The sequence below is a fragment of the Schistocerca piceifrons genome, unplaced genomic scaffold, assembly GCF_021461385.2.
Source record: "Schistocerca piceifrons isolate TAMUIC-IGC-003096 unplaced genomic scaffold, iqSchPice1.1 HiC_scaffold_2510, whole genome shotgun sequence".
Lineage (NCBI taxonomy): Eukaryota > Metazoa > Arthropoda > Insecta > Orthoptera > Acrididae > Schistocerca > Schistocerca piceifrons.
In genome coordinates this window covers 3,063,444-3,080,770 of record NW_025728455.1, presented here as the reverse complement: position 1 = coordinate 3,080,770, position 17,327 = coordinate 3,063,444, and the positions used below count along the sequence as shown (strand labels likewise).

General features: G+C 48.5%; 1 protein-coding gene across 1 annotated transcript in view; it reads right to left on the bottom strand.

The window, feature by feature from the left end:
• Positions 1 to 7,279: 7,279 nt before the first annotated feature.
• The window catches only part of LOC124743692 (protein roadkill-like), an 85,855-nt gene continuing 75,807 nt past the window's right edge, over positions 7,280 to 17,327 (bottom strand). The window contains exon 4 of the mRNA XM_047248867.1: positions 7,280 to 7,748. Coding sequence (XP_047104823.1) covers positions 7,367 to 7,748 — 382 coding nt within the window. The 3' untranslated portion in view covers positions 7,280 to 7,366. The remainder of the gene's footprint in view (positions 7,749 to 17,327) is intronic.

Below are 17,327 nucleotides of genomic sequence, written 5' to 3'. Positions count from 1 at the left end.
GCCCATAATGCACTTAAATGAGAAATGGAAACGGGGTGTCCTATTTGCTGTGCCAATTTTCTAGAAGTCTGCGCCATAAATCTGAATGAAGACGTGAATTTGACAAATGCACTCAACTTCTGTAGTATCGGTACAACCATATTCGTTGTAGGTCTGTTGCCGAGACCACAGGTGTTGCTTCCTTTCACGGCAGTAGCAGGCAGTGTGTGTGTCGGGCGGTCTGGCTGTGTACTCGGCTGGAAGCTGGCCTGCCGTGTGCCGGACACAGCGTTAGATCAGGGGGACTTTGTACCGACATACTTCGAGTAACGAAAACATTTCCGTATTTCACATACTTGTAACTGTGTAGTTTGTTATTGTTATGACATTGCGTATGGCTGAAGTTTTCAGCAGAAATTTTATATTGCAACGTAACGTTTTATCTCATAAGTGAAACAACTGTTGTCGAAATAGTGTTTAGTGTTAGTACACAGTATACGGCAATTAGGTAGACGTAAACTGCTGAGATACAACGGCGAAATTACTGGTAGATCGGGAGAAAATATCTTTGTAATATCGTGACATTAACTGCCAGCCGGACGCTGGTGTCTGCAATCACGGCTGAATTTTGAATTGTTGAGTAGAACTGGAGCTCGAATCGCCAAACAGTGTTGCAGATTTTATATGCTAAGTGATAATCCCGATTTAGTTTCGGCGTCCCCGTCGCGTGGCCAGTCTTTCTCTCTCTCTCTCTCTCTCTCTCTCTCTCTCTCTCCCCCCCTCTCTCTGCTCGCAGCGCCCCTACCGCCTGTTCCCGCCCCGCCCGCTGCTTCTGCGCATGCGCGGCCGGATTCGCTGCCCGCATTCCGCGTCGCGCCCCCACCTACGACTTTCCCCGCAGCGTAAATGTCGCCCCCTGAAGCTACTTGTACGTGGATAAAAGTGCCGTAAACGAGTTTGCCTAAACCACCAGACCGAATGTTTACGCAGGTTTTCTTAGAGAGTAACGCAGCATGTTACAGGTGTGGATCGCTTCCCACAAACAACTCTTTCTTTGGCTCGAGTTCCATTGTTGACATTCGGATCTCTGACATTTCTGTACTGTTCTCTCGTGTTCTGGCGTGCGCCGAGGCGCACTTGTATGGAAATCAGTGGCCTTAAACTCATAGCTGTGATCCTACAGTGTACTGTCGATGCTCTTCAACTTCTTCCACTGACAACCACGCTTTTAGTACTGCAGAGGAAATTTTGGTGCTGACTGCTCAGGTACTCTGAAGCCTGTTTCTTGTCGCTCTTGCTGAGCAGAACGACCTTCCCACCTTTCTTTGTATTCCTGTTTACAGTCGTCTTCAGTGATGCTGTAACGGCCTTGTGATCGCCGATTCCCAGTTCTACCCTAACACATTCGAAAAGTTCGGGTCTCTTTGTTACCGGCAGGCCTAAGATGTTATCTTCACCAGTCGCATCTCAGACTAATGGCTAGGGGTAGTTTTTGGGTAAAGCACTTGGATCAATTTATTATGATTCTCTGGCCCTACCACCATTCTTAGCCACGTCAGTCTCCCTGTATAGTTGGCAGGATAAGGTTTCCACCTAAAACTGTAACATGGACAGCAAATTCACGCGAAATATTCTCCAGGTTCCCCTCAAACTGTTGCGCCGCTGTTGCTGCTGAGTCTATAGAAGCGTTCCATTACAACGTTTGATCAAGCTTTGATGCTCGTCTTGACACAAATCATTTTACATTCGGGATCTCCACTGATCTCTCTAATGCAATCCTACTTTTCACTGCTTTAAGCACCAGCGGTCGACCTCTCTTTACGACCAACGTTGCGACCGGAATTTAGATCCTCGTTGCTACTGACTTCGCGTTTCACCCAGCTTTCCGTCCCTACTGCTGTGTGGACATTGTTACTGCTTATAAGCGAGATTAGTTCTGAGAACTTTCCGTAGACGCTCCTGCAGTTCACTAATACCATGTTGAGACAGTGAGAACAATTCAAGGCCAAGTTCTCCAGATTATAGCGTGCTGCATGCGTGACGGCGCTGGATCGGTTGCAATAAACACGTCACGAGTTGAGTGGATTCTGGGAGCAATGGCCGCCCAACGTCGGTCTGTCGCCAAAGGACGAAAAACGAGACAGAGCTCTTAACAGACGAGTAGTCCAAAGACATTTCTCGCACCGTCCCTGAGGACTAACATGGCACGGCCTTTTACTTACCGAATATTCTACAGTCCTCCGTTCCGAATCATTGATACGTGGGAAGCATGTCAGTACAAACGGCAGAATTTCAGCTCCGTTCTCGATTGGTTCCTCAGTTACAGTAAGCCTAGCGTGAGAATGAACCTTGTCCACTACAGTTGTGAAGCAGCTTTTTGGAAAAGTAGGGCAATGCAATTTCATAATCTCAATACAGTTCAACAGAACTGTATAAAAATTAAATTTTGATCGGAAGTACGTGAAGGATGCGCTCGGCACTTCTGCTAATCGTAATGGGAACTGATACTTTGAGCTGAAACTTATGAAAGCTGTTTACTCTTGTGGACGTGAAGTTTTTCACTCGATTTCAAACTTTTTTAAGAGAGTACAACACATTGGCGACTGGAACAGGAAAAGGCTGAAACTCCTGTGGTACTCAGAGTATCCTCCGTCACACACCAGAAGGCATCTGTGAAGATATCACATCATTTGAGACGTTTCAGATCGGTAAATTGTTTCAGAAAGGTGTTATTTGTCAATTTTTTAAGCCGTTTGACACAAACTCAGATCTGTTAAATTTTATGTTCACTTGGACTATAAATACAAAAACACTTTTGGTACAGTTATTGTCTGCAAGTCTAAAGATAAAGATTAACAGTATCCAGGGCCAACATTTTAATCTGAGTCATTTGTTTTGCAGACAAGTAGCGTATATAAATTACACTGAAAACCGCCTGCGCTCTCGCAGGCGAATTGTTTCATGTACTGGCTAGCCTGGGTTTCGCATCGTGTAGCGTGTTCTTCACATACTTCTGTTCAAAATTTTATTTTTACACATTTCTGATGCTCTGCACTGAGGTTTACATATTTCGGTATCAAAATAAATTTCAATAATTTCTCAGACACCAGACAGACACTTTAAACGACGAGTTTAAATAAATACGAACACGTTTCAAAAGATATCACTTTAGTTTCATCGCCAGATATATACGGTGAATGCCGTTGTGTTTGGTGATGGGAAGAACGCAGACGGAGTTCTGGGCTGTTTCCCCTCTGCTGAAGCGTGCCGTACCGTTGCAGTGCGCCGGAATAGCAGAGAACAACAGACGAAGGCCGTTAAAGGAGCGTTCCGAATTTTCGGCAGTCGCCGTTCTTCAGCGCGCTCTAGCGCCGTCACCGCTCGCTGTCACAAAATCAGACCTGATTGGTGCGTTTTGTAGAAGAGTTTGGCTACTCTAATTTTGTGCTGGGTTTTCAACTCCGAGAAACGCATAGTCTTCGTGAAACGAACGAAAATCTGAGAAAAGAGTGAAAATCTGTGGTATCTTTCGTTGTGAAGCCGATCTCCTACAATGCACCAAAACACGAAATTTGGATTTAGCATCAGAAAACACATAATTATAGAACCGCTGAGAAATTATGTTCCGCTGTTTCGTTATGGGACAACCTCCAGTTGACTGGACTACATTCAGCTGCAGAGGGGAAAACAAGACATACACACAACGTTGTATTTTAAGAATCTGGCAAACGAAAGAGGCCTAAAACTAAATTCTAGAATATTTGCAGAGTTATTTAGCGCCATTACTTTGTAGATTTTTCCATTTTTTTCGATGGCAGTGCGCTCAACACCGATTTTGTTTATTTTTCCACTTTACCTCTAAGACGTTTTTTGTACAATTAGATATCCATTGCGTCATTTGAATTACATTACAGTTCCGAAATTACGGTTGAACCTTTCTTCACCTGATTGTTCTCTAGTCTCCTAGAGATTGTCGCTACCTGTAAGAACTGTTCTATAACTGGAGATGCGAGAAAAAGTATTTCTCCTAATATCAGCCTTTACTGTGCAGCTGTAAGTAAACATATACAGGGCTGATAATATTTCGTAATGATTTTCTCATGTACGGTCTGGGGCGTGCAGCACTGCATTCAGACTCAGTTCTGGATACATATTGTGCTGGAACAGCTGGAGGCTGTCAACCACAGACGTATCAGTAAAAACACGAAATGTAGAAATTACCCCAAAACTACTAACATAACACAAAATATTTCAAATATGAAACGATGTAAACAATAATGGTGGCAAGGTGGGCAATGTGTTTTGCATTATAGCACAGCACTGTAGCTATCAACGCAGCGCGCGAAATCACAATAAATTCTCCAGTTCTTGCGTGGTGAGTCGTTTTAAGTATTTTACTCTTAGTGTGTAAGCGCGTCGCACCAGGGAGTGTGCTGACATGCGTAGCTGTGAGTAATTCATGAAAGGGTGTGTTGCTGTTGTGGCTTAGTGAAGCATAGTTATACTTGGAACCCTTCTCTCATTTGTCAGTCGTTAACTTCAGTTCCTCTTTTTTGGTTTTTGACAGTTCTGTCATTATGCTAATACTAAATAGGTTGCAGAAGAAACGAACCCTCCGTTCTCAGAGGTAGGCCAACATATTTAATTACCATTGCCCACTGTCAGATAGTGTAATTGTCGGGATATATCTGTGAACGTACATCACTTCAGAGGTTTCAAATCGGTAGATGATCTGAGACAGGTGTTACCTCGTGAGTTTTGAAACAGTTTTAACACAAAGTTGGATGCGTAAAATTTTGTGTTCATTTGCTCTGTAATTACCGTAAAACTGCTGGTACAGTGATTCTTTGCGAGGCTGAAGATAAACATTAACAATATCCAGGGCCAACATTTTAACCTGAGTCATTTGTTTGCAATCAAATAGCACTTGTAAGTTTCATTGAAAACGCCATGCTCTCTCGCAGGCGAATTGTTTGACGTGGTGGCTCGACTGGATTTCGCATCGTGTAGCGTGTGCTTCACATACTTCCGATCAAAATTTAATTTTAAAACAGTTTTGCTGCCCTGCTCTGAGATTAACCTATTTACATATCAACATAAATTTTACCAGTTTCTCAGATACCAACCAGACGTTTACATACACGAGTTTAAACAGGAACACGTTTCAGACTATTTAGTGTCCGGTTATTGAGCGATATGAGCAGTGAATTCCGGCGTGTTTGACGATACGAGGAAAGGGGATGGAGTTCTGGGCTGTTTCCCCTCTGCTGTAGCGTGCTGTGCCGTTCCAGTGAGCCGCAGCAGCAGGCAGCACCAGCTGGAGGGCGTCAGGCGCGTCCCGAACTTTCGGCGAGATGCATAACATGGCTCTCTGTTAACTCCACAAAGAGCGTTTAATATCACGGCGGAGGCGTGTAAGATTGTGTCTGATATGGAAGTCATAGTTGCACACAGAGGAACGAAACGTCGACTTACAAGTACCACCTGTAGGGAAGATGCGGCAAAAAGAAGCACTCGAGTTAACTGCGATACTTCCCCATGACGTTTCTCCTCTGTCTCCAGTACAACTGCTGTTTCTAAGAAACTCATTTAAATTGAAAGTGGCAGCTATGGAAAGTTTTAAAAGAAAATATCGGCAACGAGAGGGTCTGTGTGGGTAGGTGCCAGGCGTCCATTTGCCGAGAATTTGCCAGGATTACAATGGGCGGTTGAACTTGCTAATAACCTGGACTGCGGGAGCAACACATTGAACTAAGGAGCATTCAGAAGTATTTGAAATTATTACCTGCAATAAACATACGTAAAGTTGTACTTCAAACCGGAGAAACATATGTTTGAAGTAGTATTAATAAGAGTCTCGCGGAAGAATTAAATCAGCTGAGAAATGTTGGGATACTATTTACGCAGGAAGTTGCAAAGTAGCAGAAAATATTGGAATATGACCTGAAGTGAATGTAATGATTGATGCCGGAGAGAAACGGCAAGGCAGAAGAAAACGCTTTGTTGATGAAGCATCAGGGGACGATTTAAACCAAAGCTCGAGGGACAGTTTTCAAGTAAATGTTTGCCACGTTATTACACAGCTGTAGGGAACTTGACTGTACCGTGTGCAGCCACATGCAACACGGAGACATTCCGTTTCCCGTGGAACTACGTAAGTGAACACGATTCCCCGGTCCAAGAGCTTGTGGGAAACGACGAATCTTGCTACAGTGTAGACGTTAATAACGAGGGTCTCGGAGAAGAAATTTTACTGTTGAAAAGATTCGTGAAGGCAATGTTGTGTCTGCGCCTTGTCAGTGCTCTTTGTGAGTGAAGTGTGAGTGACGGCCTCACGGACTGCTCTGCCGTTTGCCTGCTGGCGCCTCACAAGCAGAGAGGCGGCTGACAGTTGTGGCAGGAGCCACGGAGTGGCGGGGAGCGGCGAGCTGCGTCAGCTGCGGCCGCAGGGAGTGAAGTGAGGTGACAGCAACTGAGCTGACAGGCGTGCACTCTCTCCACTACACTTATCTACTCGATGTATGAGTGAAAGTAAGTGTAATTTTATTACCTGTAGTTGCACGACTTGCGTCACCGTCTCAGCTGTGCCGTTGTGACCGATGAGTGTGGAGACTCGCGTGCGTCGTTGCGAAATTGCTTTCGTGTGCTGAAACTCGAGCCTCGGTGTTCTGTCTCCAATACAACTAGGATTGCTTTGCTCGTTGCAATCTTTTACGTCAAGTAGTGACAACTTTACCAGATAGAGAGGATTTCCTTCACATTTTGTATGCGTGTCATGTTCTGGTCTCATTGTGTTTAGTTAAACGTAGACTGACTGTATGGTTCCAGATGATGGTCGCATTATGTAGTGTGAATACTGCTACTAATATCTCATTGTTATTAAACAACAGGTACGGTAGAGTAGAATGTTTGCTGAATATGGAGAAGTAAATTGAGTCTGATATCAGGAGCGAAAATTCTGGTGATAGAACTGATATAGCGTTAATCTCGGTATGTTGCAAATTAGAATAGTCTGATGTAGCACCTTGCAGACTGGTGTGAAATACTTTTCAGCGATCAGGTATTATAGAGCAGTTGTGTTTGTTCACAATGAACTGATGACTTTTGCCAAGTTTAGTCTGGAAGTGAACTCCAGACATTTTTGTTGAGAGGTGGATTGTCCATTGTTACCTGAATTATTTTGCTGTTATCTGGCGTTGTCTGGGTTTTGCTACAGCATTGCTTAGAGTGTGTGTGTGCTGTATGTTACTTGAGGAGGGGTGAAATTAGTGAGTCACAATAGGATTGAGTTTTTTGGATCTTTATTTAAAAAATTATGAATATTGCTCTCCTACAAACTCTTTCAGTTCTCCTGTTTTTTTGCACAGAGTTCGCTGGACTGGCTGCCTCATGACAGCATCTCCACCAGCCGCCTGTGGTTGCGCCACCTGGCGATGTCCAGCGCTGTCCGCCCATCACCAGTTGTGGCCCCCCTGTCGGCAGCCCCGACGAGCAGCGCAGCCGCCACTTCTGTGTGGCCGTTGGCTGCCGCAAGATGCAGCGGCGTCCACCCAATCACATCCCTGGCGTCCACCGCCGCCCCCGCCCCCACCAGCAGCCTCGCCGCCTCGACGTCTCCCCTCCACGCTGCCCAGTGCAGGGCGGTCCACCCCCACCCGCCCCTCGCCGCCACGTCGGCCCCTGCAGCGATCAGCGCCCTCAGCTCCCCCACTGCCCCCTGCTCAGCCGCCTGGACCAGCCTCCTGCCCCTCTCCTCTGCAGAGAGGCTCCTGCACAAAACACACAAACTGCCACTCTCTGCTACAAACACACAGCACACAGAATGGGGAAAACAGCCACACGAGGAAACAACTGTTGTGAATACAAATCTGTCCTGAAACAAACCTACCGTATTCCTCCTCCCACAGTACAAAACAGTGCGCAATTGTGTGTATGTATTAAATTGCAGTACATCTGTTCTATCCCCCTCATAAGAAAATCTTCATTCATCGTCCATTACAAATAGCATTATACAACCTCTGAAAGAATTTCATTACCACACTTTGTCACACTCATTCCTGCATGTCAGCTCCTCTGCTCTCGGGACGCTACACCTAACCAGTCGCTTACCTCCACTACAGAACAGCCATCTTGCAGCCTAATACTGGTCTCTGTCTGCAGCTTCACTGCCAGAGGTCACCCTCAAAAAGAATCCCATCTCCTGGTTTTCAAACAGACACTTCCCTGCTATGCAGGCAAAAAAAAAAAAAAAAAAATCACTGCAGTTGCCGGCAGTTTTCTTCATTCAGCCTCACCAAACACTGAAACTTTCTGACACACGGACAATTTATTGAAAACATGTCAGACATAACAAACACCAAATTGGCAAAACAACTCCCACAAAAAAGTGTGTGTGTGTGTGTGTGTGTGTGTGTGTGTGTGTGTGTGTGTGTGTGTGTGTGTGTGTCAGATTTCATCGCCTGATAGCATACGCACATGTATTTAACATGTGCTATCATGCTCAAGATCATCTGAAGGATCTCAGTTGTCGTCCATCTTAATGTTTTTGCGGCGTAAGGACTGTTCCATAAAGTTTCTGGCCTGCAGCCGCATAAATTCAGTGGTTCGGTCCTCGGGTTTAAAAGAATGGATCAAGTGCGGCAGCGTCAGTCGCCTCAGCTCACTGTGGAGATGGCTGGACGGTGTTCGGCCGAAATATTAGGAGAAGAGGCTGAATTTATGCGGCTGCACGCCAGAAACTTTATGGAACGATCTGAATTGTGTTTCGCCTGATTTGTAATCAATCCTCATAACATTGTTCGTCTGCTCTGTTTTCGGTACAGTCTTTGCCTATACAAAATGTTCACTGCATGAGGCCACAAGAGACAACTGCTCTGTGCGACCATCAGTTTGGATGCAAATTAATAATTCCATAACGCAAATACCAGAAAACGTGTTATTCGAGATTACACAACCATTACGCTTGCATATTCAAATTTATTGTAATAAATGAAACCTCAGAAAGCAGCATCCTCCTTTAAATGACACGACGAAAGTTTTCTTACTTCGATACAATCCGGGAATGCAATCTAACAAGTAAAGAAGAAATATGTGAAGTATAGTTTCAGTCACAAGTAACAAAGACTGTGCAAGTTGAAACTTGAAATGATCTGCCATAAAGTTTTGTGTTTCCCGGAGATTCGACCACAGCACTTAATAGGATGGTTAACTAAGCACCATGAAACGTCAGAAACCGTCATTTTTAACCAGCAATGAGATGACAAACTGAAACCAGGAGACGAAAGTGTCTTGTGTTATGGGCATTCGAAACCAACACCTATCCACACTGACCTCTAGTCACGCATAGACGTTATATATTGATTTAGTTCATGAGCAGCGAAATGTGGACATGTCAATTTTAAATTCAATGATGAAAATTTTCTGCCGACTAGGAATCGGACCCTGGACACATCGTTGTTGACTACATACAAAGATAGCTCGACTGTACTATTCTCTTTCACCAGTAGCTCGGAGTGCCATGTTTGAAACTGACACGACAGGACGAAAAGCTGCCCGTCTGACTTGGGACTCGAAACCAGTACCACCATTATTGTTAACAAAGCCCAGAGAATCTGTAAAATCAGAATAATTTCTCACATGTATTTTGCTGTGCTCATGTTGCAACTTAAAGTGACATGCCAGGGTTCCAACCCAGGGATGTGTCTCTTGTGAATGTCTGTATGAGTTTGCAGACAAGTGGAGACAATGAAGCAGTGGAAATGCATCATCTGAAAGTGATCAAACGTGGCGAAAAGGGAGATCTGAGTTCGAATTCCAGTCCATCGTCAATATTTTCCACGTCTCAGGCTCCAATACAGTAAGAGTCAAGTGCGCTGCGGCCTTGTACAGCAATTGGCTCATTGATTTAAAAAAATATCGCTTAAGAAAGGTGACTGGTGACAGAGTTTCGACATGGCGTGACTTCCGCCTCTGTCAGGGCCCAACCTGTAGCGACTCTCCTCCAGGCTACCAGAGGTGGGAGAGATGCTGCTTTTGCTTGGTAAAAATGATTGCCGGATGTGAGAAACGAACCCAGACCTTCAGCATTCGTAGCAAGAATAATTTCAACTTTTTCTTAACTAGCAACTATTACCACGAATTAAAATTCATGCTAGTTGCAGTATTCGAATCCACTACATGCAGACTAGAAACTCGCGCTCTTAACCCCTTTCCTTTCATTTAATTTTTTAACCATTCCGAGGCCTGGCCACGACGCCTCCCCCATACCTGTCACCGAGTCGCTGCGCTATTTTCGCGCATAATTTTTTTTAATTTTTTTCTATTTTTTTATTTTTAGCACTTCATCTGAAAGACCATGTTTGCACACAAACTAACTCAGCTGAGTTAGCTGAGAGCGACGCCTTCCAAGTTCCGTGTTCACGATGGTTTGCTTTCCGATTTATTTCTCAACATCTTGTAACTCGGCCAATGCCTCAGTTCCCGAGGCTCCTTTGGAAAGTTGGTCTTCTGCCATCCCTGGTTAAAAGGAGTTTCGACATACGGAATGAAGTGAAATAAAGTGTACTAAAAAGTACCACGTGTTCTGTCGTGAGTACCAGCTTTTCCTCCGAGATTCCTTCAACACAAAATAGAGTGCTGCTTTTTTTTTTTTTTTTTTTTTTTTTTTTTTTTGGTGGGTTTAAGGGCGCTCAACTGCTGAGGTCATTAGCGCCCAGTCACTGGTGTTAGAGCACAAGGAATCTGCTAAAACTCAAGGGGATGGGGGGACATCAAAAGGACCTGACAAAGATGCAGATTAAATAAGTAAAAAGGTTAAATGTCTTTGGTCAAGCCAGTTAAAGTTATAAAACGCAGAAGACGAGCAGCTGCTCGAGCGTCATTAGCTAAAACATCCGGTAAGGTAGATGGCAGGGACAGGACAACACGAAATTGACTAAAACGGGGACACGACAATAAAACATGGCGCACCGTTAATGCCTGACCACAAGGGCACTGCGGGGCTGGGTCACCGAAGAGCAGGTAGCGGTGGCTAAACCGGCAATGCCCAATCCGCAACCTGGTCAGAAGGACCTCCTCGCGCCGAGATGGTCGGGAGGAAGTTGTCCAAGCAGTTGGGAGCGGTTTTACTGCCTGGAGCTTGTTTCCTTGGAGGGATGACCAAGCATCCCACCACAAGGGCACAAGCCTCTGACATACATCCCCACAAACGTCAGATGACGGGACACAATGGGAGGCTGGCCGAGGCTGGAGGACTGCAGCCTTGGCTGCAGCATCCGCAGCCTCATTCCCAGGCACTCCTGCATGTCCGGGAACCCACAAAAAGCTGACAGAACCGCCATTATCAGCGAAAGAATGGAGGGACGGCTGTATCCGTTGAATCAAGGGATGGACCGGATAGGGAGCCCCAAGGCTCTGAAGAGCACTGAGTGAGTCAGTGCAGAGTACATACGATGAATGGCGGTGGCGGCGGGCATACTGAATGGCCTGATGGAGAGCAAAAAGCTCGGCCGTAAAGCTGGAACATTGGTCAAGGAGCCGGTATTTAAAGGTGGCGGTCCCGACGACAAAGGCACAGCCGACACCATCGTCAGTTTTGGAGCCATCGGTGTAAATAAAGGTGTGACCGGCAAGTCGAGCACGAAGTTCGACAAACCGTGAGCAATACACTGCAGCCGGAGTACCCTCCTTCGGGAGTGAGCTGAGGTCGAGATAAATACGAACCGGAGCCTGGAGCCAAGGTGGTGTCGGGCTCTCACCCTCTCTGAAGGTGGTAGGGAGGGCAAAATCCAATTTTCGAAGCAGGCGACGGAAGCCGACTCCGGGGGGCAGCAGGGCAGACACATACAACCCGTACTGACGGTCGAGAGAATCGGCGAAGAAGGACTTGTAAGAGGGGTGTTCGGGCATAGACAACAGCCGGCAGGCATACCGACACAGCAGTATGTCGTGCCGGTAGGTCAATGGTAACTCGGCAGCTTCAGCATAAAGACTCTCGACAGGACTAGTGTAGAAGGCTCCGGTCGCAAGACGTATCCCCCGATGGTGGATGGAGTTGAGCCGGCGTAAGAGGGATGGCCTAGCGGACGAGTAGACGAAGCTCCCGTAATCCAGCTTCGATCGGACTATGGACCGATACAAGCGAAGCAGGACAGTGCGATCCGCTCCCCAAGATGAACCGCTAAGAACTCTGAGGACACTAAGGGAACGTGTACAACGGGCCGCCAAATAAGAGACATGTGGAGACCAACACAGTTTCCGGTCCAACATGAGCCCTAGAAACTTAGTTGTGTCCACGAATGGGAGAACAACGGGACCGAGATGTAAGGATGGTGGAAGGAACGCTTTATTTCGCCAAAAGTTGATACAAACCGTCTTCTCTTCAGAGAACCGGAAGCCATTTGCCACGCTCCATGAGTAGAGGCTGTCTAGACAACGCTGAAGGCAGCGCTCCAGGAGGCATGTTCTCTGGGCACTGCAGTAGATCGCGAAGTCATCGACAAAGAGAGCCTGAGACATTAGGTGGAATGCAATCCATAATTGGATTGATCGCGATGGCAAAAAGGGCTACGCTCAAGACGGAGCCCTGAGGCACTCCGTTCTCCTGGAGGAAGACATCGGACAATACGGAACCCACACATACCCTAAACTTTCGATCCGTTAAAAAGGAATCAATAAAAAGGGGCAGACGACCGCGTAGGCCCCACTTGTGCATAGTGCGGAGGATACCTCCTCTCCAACAGGTATCATAAGCCTTCTCCAAGTCGAAGAACACGGCTACCGTTTGGCGCCTTCGCAAAAAGTTGTTCATGATGAATGTCGACAAGGTCACAAGGTGGTCAACAGCGGAGCGGCGGCGACGAAAGCCGCATTGGACATTAGTAAGTAGTCGTCGAGATTCAAGAATCCAAACTAACCGAGCATTAACCATGCGCTCCATCACCTTACAGACACAGCTTGTAAGAGAAATGGGGTGGTAACTAGAAGGAAGGTGTCTATCCTTCCCGGGTTTGGGTATAGGAACAACAACGGCGTCACGCCAACGCATGGGGACTTGACCTTCGGTCCAGACGCGATTGTAGGTACGAAGAAGGAAGCTTTTGCCCGCCGGAGAAAGGTGTGCCAGCATCTGAACGTGAATGGCATCTGGCCCTGGAGCAGACGACCGGGACAGTGCAAGCGCACGTTCGAGTTCCCGCATAGTAAAGGGGGCATTGTAAGTTTCCAGATTTAGCGAGTGGAAGGAAGGTCGCCGAGCCTCGTCTGCCTCTTTCCTGGGAAGGAAGGCAGGATGGTAATGGGCGGAGCTTGAAACCTCCGCGAAAAAGCGGCCAAAGGCGTTGGAGACAGCCACAGGATCAACAAGGACCTCATTACCTGAGGTCAGGCCAGGTACTGAGGAGTGGGCCTTAATGCCCGACAGCCGGCGCAGGCTACCCCAAACGACGGAAGAGGGAGTAAAACTGGTAAAGGAGCTCGTGAAAGAGGCCCAACAAGCTTTTTTGCTGTCTTTGATGACTCTACGGCATTGCGCTCGGAGTCGTTTGTATTCAATCCAATTCGCCAACGTAGGATGGCGGCGAAAGGTGCGTAAAGCACGTCGTCGAGCACGGATAGCGTCCCTACAAGCCTCGTTCCACCAGGGGACGGAAACGCGACGTGAAGAAGAAGTAGTACGAGGTATGGAACGTTCGGCAGCATTGATAATAACTGCCGTGAGGTATTCGACCTGACTGTCACAACTGGGAAAATCGTGGTCCGGAAAGGTCGCCAGGGAGGAGTAAAGTCCCCAGTCAGCTTTCAGTATGTTCCAGCTCGAAGGACGTGGGGATGGGGTGTGGTGCAGGAGACGAACGACACAGGGGAAGTGGTCGCTCGAATAGGTGTCAGAAAGGACATACCACTCGAACCGACGGGCAAGAGTGGTAGAACAGATCGAGAGGTCCAAGTGGGAGTAGGTATGAGTAGAGTCCGAGAGGAAAGTGTGGGAGTAGGTATGAGTAGAGTCCGAGAGGAAAGTCGGGGCGCCGGTATTGAGGCAGACAAGATTGAGATGGTTGAAGACATCCGCCAAGAGTGAGCCTCTTTGACAGGATGCAGGAGAGCCCCAAAGGGGATGATGGGCATTGAAGTCGCCAAACAATAAGAACGGCGGGGGAAGCTGATCGATCAGGTGCATCATGTCAGCCCGACTAACAGCAGATGACGGTGGAGTGTAGATGGTACAAACTGAAAAAGTAAAAGCAGAAAGAGTAATGCGGATAGCTATTGCTTGGAGTGGGGTGGTCAATGGGATGGGATGGTAATAGACATCGTCCCGAATGAGCAACATGACCCCACCATGAGCTGGGATACCGTCCACAGGGGTGAGGTCATACCGCTCCGAGGTATAGTGGGAAAAGGCAATACGGTCAGTCGGGCGCAACTTGGTTTCCTGGAGACCAAGGACGAGCGGACAGTGCAGGCGGAGGAGCAGTTGTAATTCCTCCCGATTAGATCGAATACCTCTTATGTTCCAATGAAACAACGCCATTGCCAGTCAAAAAGTTGGGGGAACGAGACGGGGATGCCAGTCAAAAAGTTGGGGGAACGAGACGGGGAAGAGCTGGTCACCTCGATGGCCGCGGAGGGCCAGGTTGCGACGGAACAACGCTACAACCGACGGGAGGCGGATCCGGTTCCATCGACTCGTCGCCAGCTGCGGCCGCTGTCCCTGATTGTGTAGGAGGGGCCGCATCATTTGCCGACGAAAGGCCGGCGGAGCGCCTGGCAGCAGAGCGTCCCGGCGAAACTGAGGACGGCCGGGAGCAGCGACTCACGGATGAAGCGTCAGACGAAACGCGCCGGGGTGGAGAGGGGGATAGAGACTTCTTCTTGGAGGCCTTCTTAGAAGGCCGAGGAGGCACAGGGATGGTGGGCTGGACCCGAAGAAGGTCCTCACGCGCGGGGTCCGTTTTGGAACGCCGGACCTCAGAAGCTGGGGTCCGGAACGTTTCTCCGATGGACGCCTGAGAAGAGGATCGCTTCTCAGGTGGCGTGGGGGGAGGAGGAGGAGGAAGGGTGGCCCCTGGGGCAGAGGAGGTGCGGGCCACGGGGGAGGAGGATTTGGAAGGGAGGGATTTGGGAGGTGGAGGCAGAGCCCCCTGATGGGCAGAGGAGGCGGAGGTGGGACAGGATAGGGGTGAGGATACAGCGGAAGGAGTGGACACAACTGAGGCAAACGAAGTGGTCAGTGACACGGGATGAAGGCGGTCGTACTTCTTCCTGGCCTCAGAATAAGAGAGCCGATCCAAAGTTTTGATTTCTTGTATCTTTTTCTCCTTCTGATAGGCGGGGCAGTCTGGGGATCTAGGCGAGTGGACGCCAGGACAATTAATGCACCGAGGTGGTGGGGTGCAAGTTTGTTCCTCACGAAGAGGACGTCCACAATCGCCACAAAGGGGCTCAGCCTCACAACGGGACGACATGTGCCCAAAGCGCAAACACCTAAAACAGCGCATAGGAGGCGGGACGTAAGGTCGCACGTCGCACCGGTAGCACATCACCTTTACCTTCTCCGGGAGAACGTCCCCCTCGAAGGCGAGGATAAAGGCCCCAGTGTCGATGCGACGGTCTTTGGGGCCGCGCTGGACTCGCCGGACGAAATGCACGCCGCGGCGCTCCAGGTTGGCCCTGAGCTCCTCATCAGATTGTAGCAGGAGGTCACGATGAAAAATAACCCCCTGCGTCCTATTTAGTGCCAGATGTGGGACAATGGATACTGGGATGTCCCCTAGGCGGTCGCACGCCTGGAGTGCCGCCGACTGTGTGGCAGAGGTGGTCTTGATAAGAACGGACCCTGATCGCATCTTGCCGAGAGCCTCGATTTCCCCGAAGACGTCCTCAATGTGTTGAACAAAGAACGTGGGCTTGGAGGTGGCGAACGTCCCCCCATCGGTTCGAGAACAGACCAAATAGCGGGGGAAGTACTTCGCCCCAAGCCGGCGGGCCTGTCCCTCCTCCCATGGAGTGGCCAAGGGGGAAAGGGCAGGAGAACTAGAACTAGAAACGGTACCTTTTCTTTTGGAAGACTCGGCCGCAGAGCGACCTGATACGTGTTGACGTTTCATCTGCGAAACGTCCGCCCCGATACCACCCACTCCGACCAGGGGCTCTCCCCACGGGCGCCACCCAGCCGCAGCAAGGGCCACCTGGCAGGATGACCATTGCCGGGAGTCCTGATGCCCCAAGGAGACGGGCATCTACTCCTTGGCCAACGTGGGGAGGGTGCAGCTCAGGTATCGGCAGTACGATCCCTGTGTTGTCAGGGGGCTACAACCTAGAGGGTACATGACGACCCCACCACAACGGGCTGGCTACCGTGCTGGATTTCTGGTGCCATGGAAAGTCCATCATGATCGCTGGTGCAGATGGAGATGCACTATGGGCGTAACTTGGACAACCCATCAGGCGTTTAGGCCCAATTTGAGGAATAATGGGTATGGTTACAACGCCAGTGCAATGCTGAGTGCCAAGGTCTTAGTGCACTTAGGACCAGTGGTACACCATGTAAGGTGTCCTTCCCCAAAAGGCTCGTACTTCTGTAGAATTTTGAGAAATGGAGGTCAAACCCCAAGGGGGACCATCACATAGAAGGCCGAAACGGTTGAAACTCCTTTTAGTCGCCTCTTACGACAGGCAGGAATACCTCGGGCCTATTCTTACCCCGGACCCGCAGGGGGAGAGTGCTTCTGACCTATGTATTTTAAATTAGATTTCTGTTTCCTTAAAAATAAGTAAGTCAGTAAGAAACACCGTTTAAGACAAAAGAGCTTAAGGACGATTTATTATGATGATCTTGCGTTCACGCCTTTTTCTATTCAGTTTGCACACTGCTCCACGTAACTGTATGTACTGAAACATGTTGCGAAGTTCCTCTCGCAGTTTTCCGCCTCCGCGACGCACACGCCGCCCCGTGGCCCGCTTGTGCCCGGCGTGCGTGCGGCGACCCACCCAGCGCCCGCCCGTCTCGTTTCCCTCTGCTGGCAGGTGGTGCGTTGTCTGTCCTCTTAGCCAGTTTACAGCATTCCTTTATTCACATGGCACGTCGCTAAGATTCAAAACAATTGGAAGGCAACGTATTGGGAGTAGAGTTCGCGTTATTGAGGCCAACAATTGTCTGATAACTCACCAGATGTCCTACACTTGAGCGCGTACGAACCTCGCCTGCTATCAAGTGGTAATTCTCTTACGTGCTGCCGACCACCCAGGTGGACTGCCTCAAGTTTCGCTTTGGTTGCTACTTTCCTGTTTACTGCCCTCTACCGAGTAGTTTTCACACTTGTTGGTAGGTGAGGGGTGCCGATGTTTGT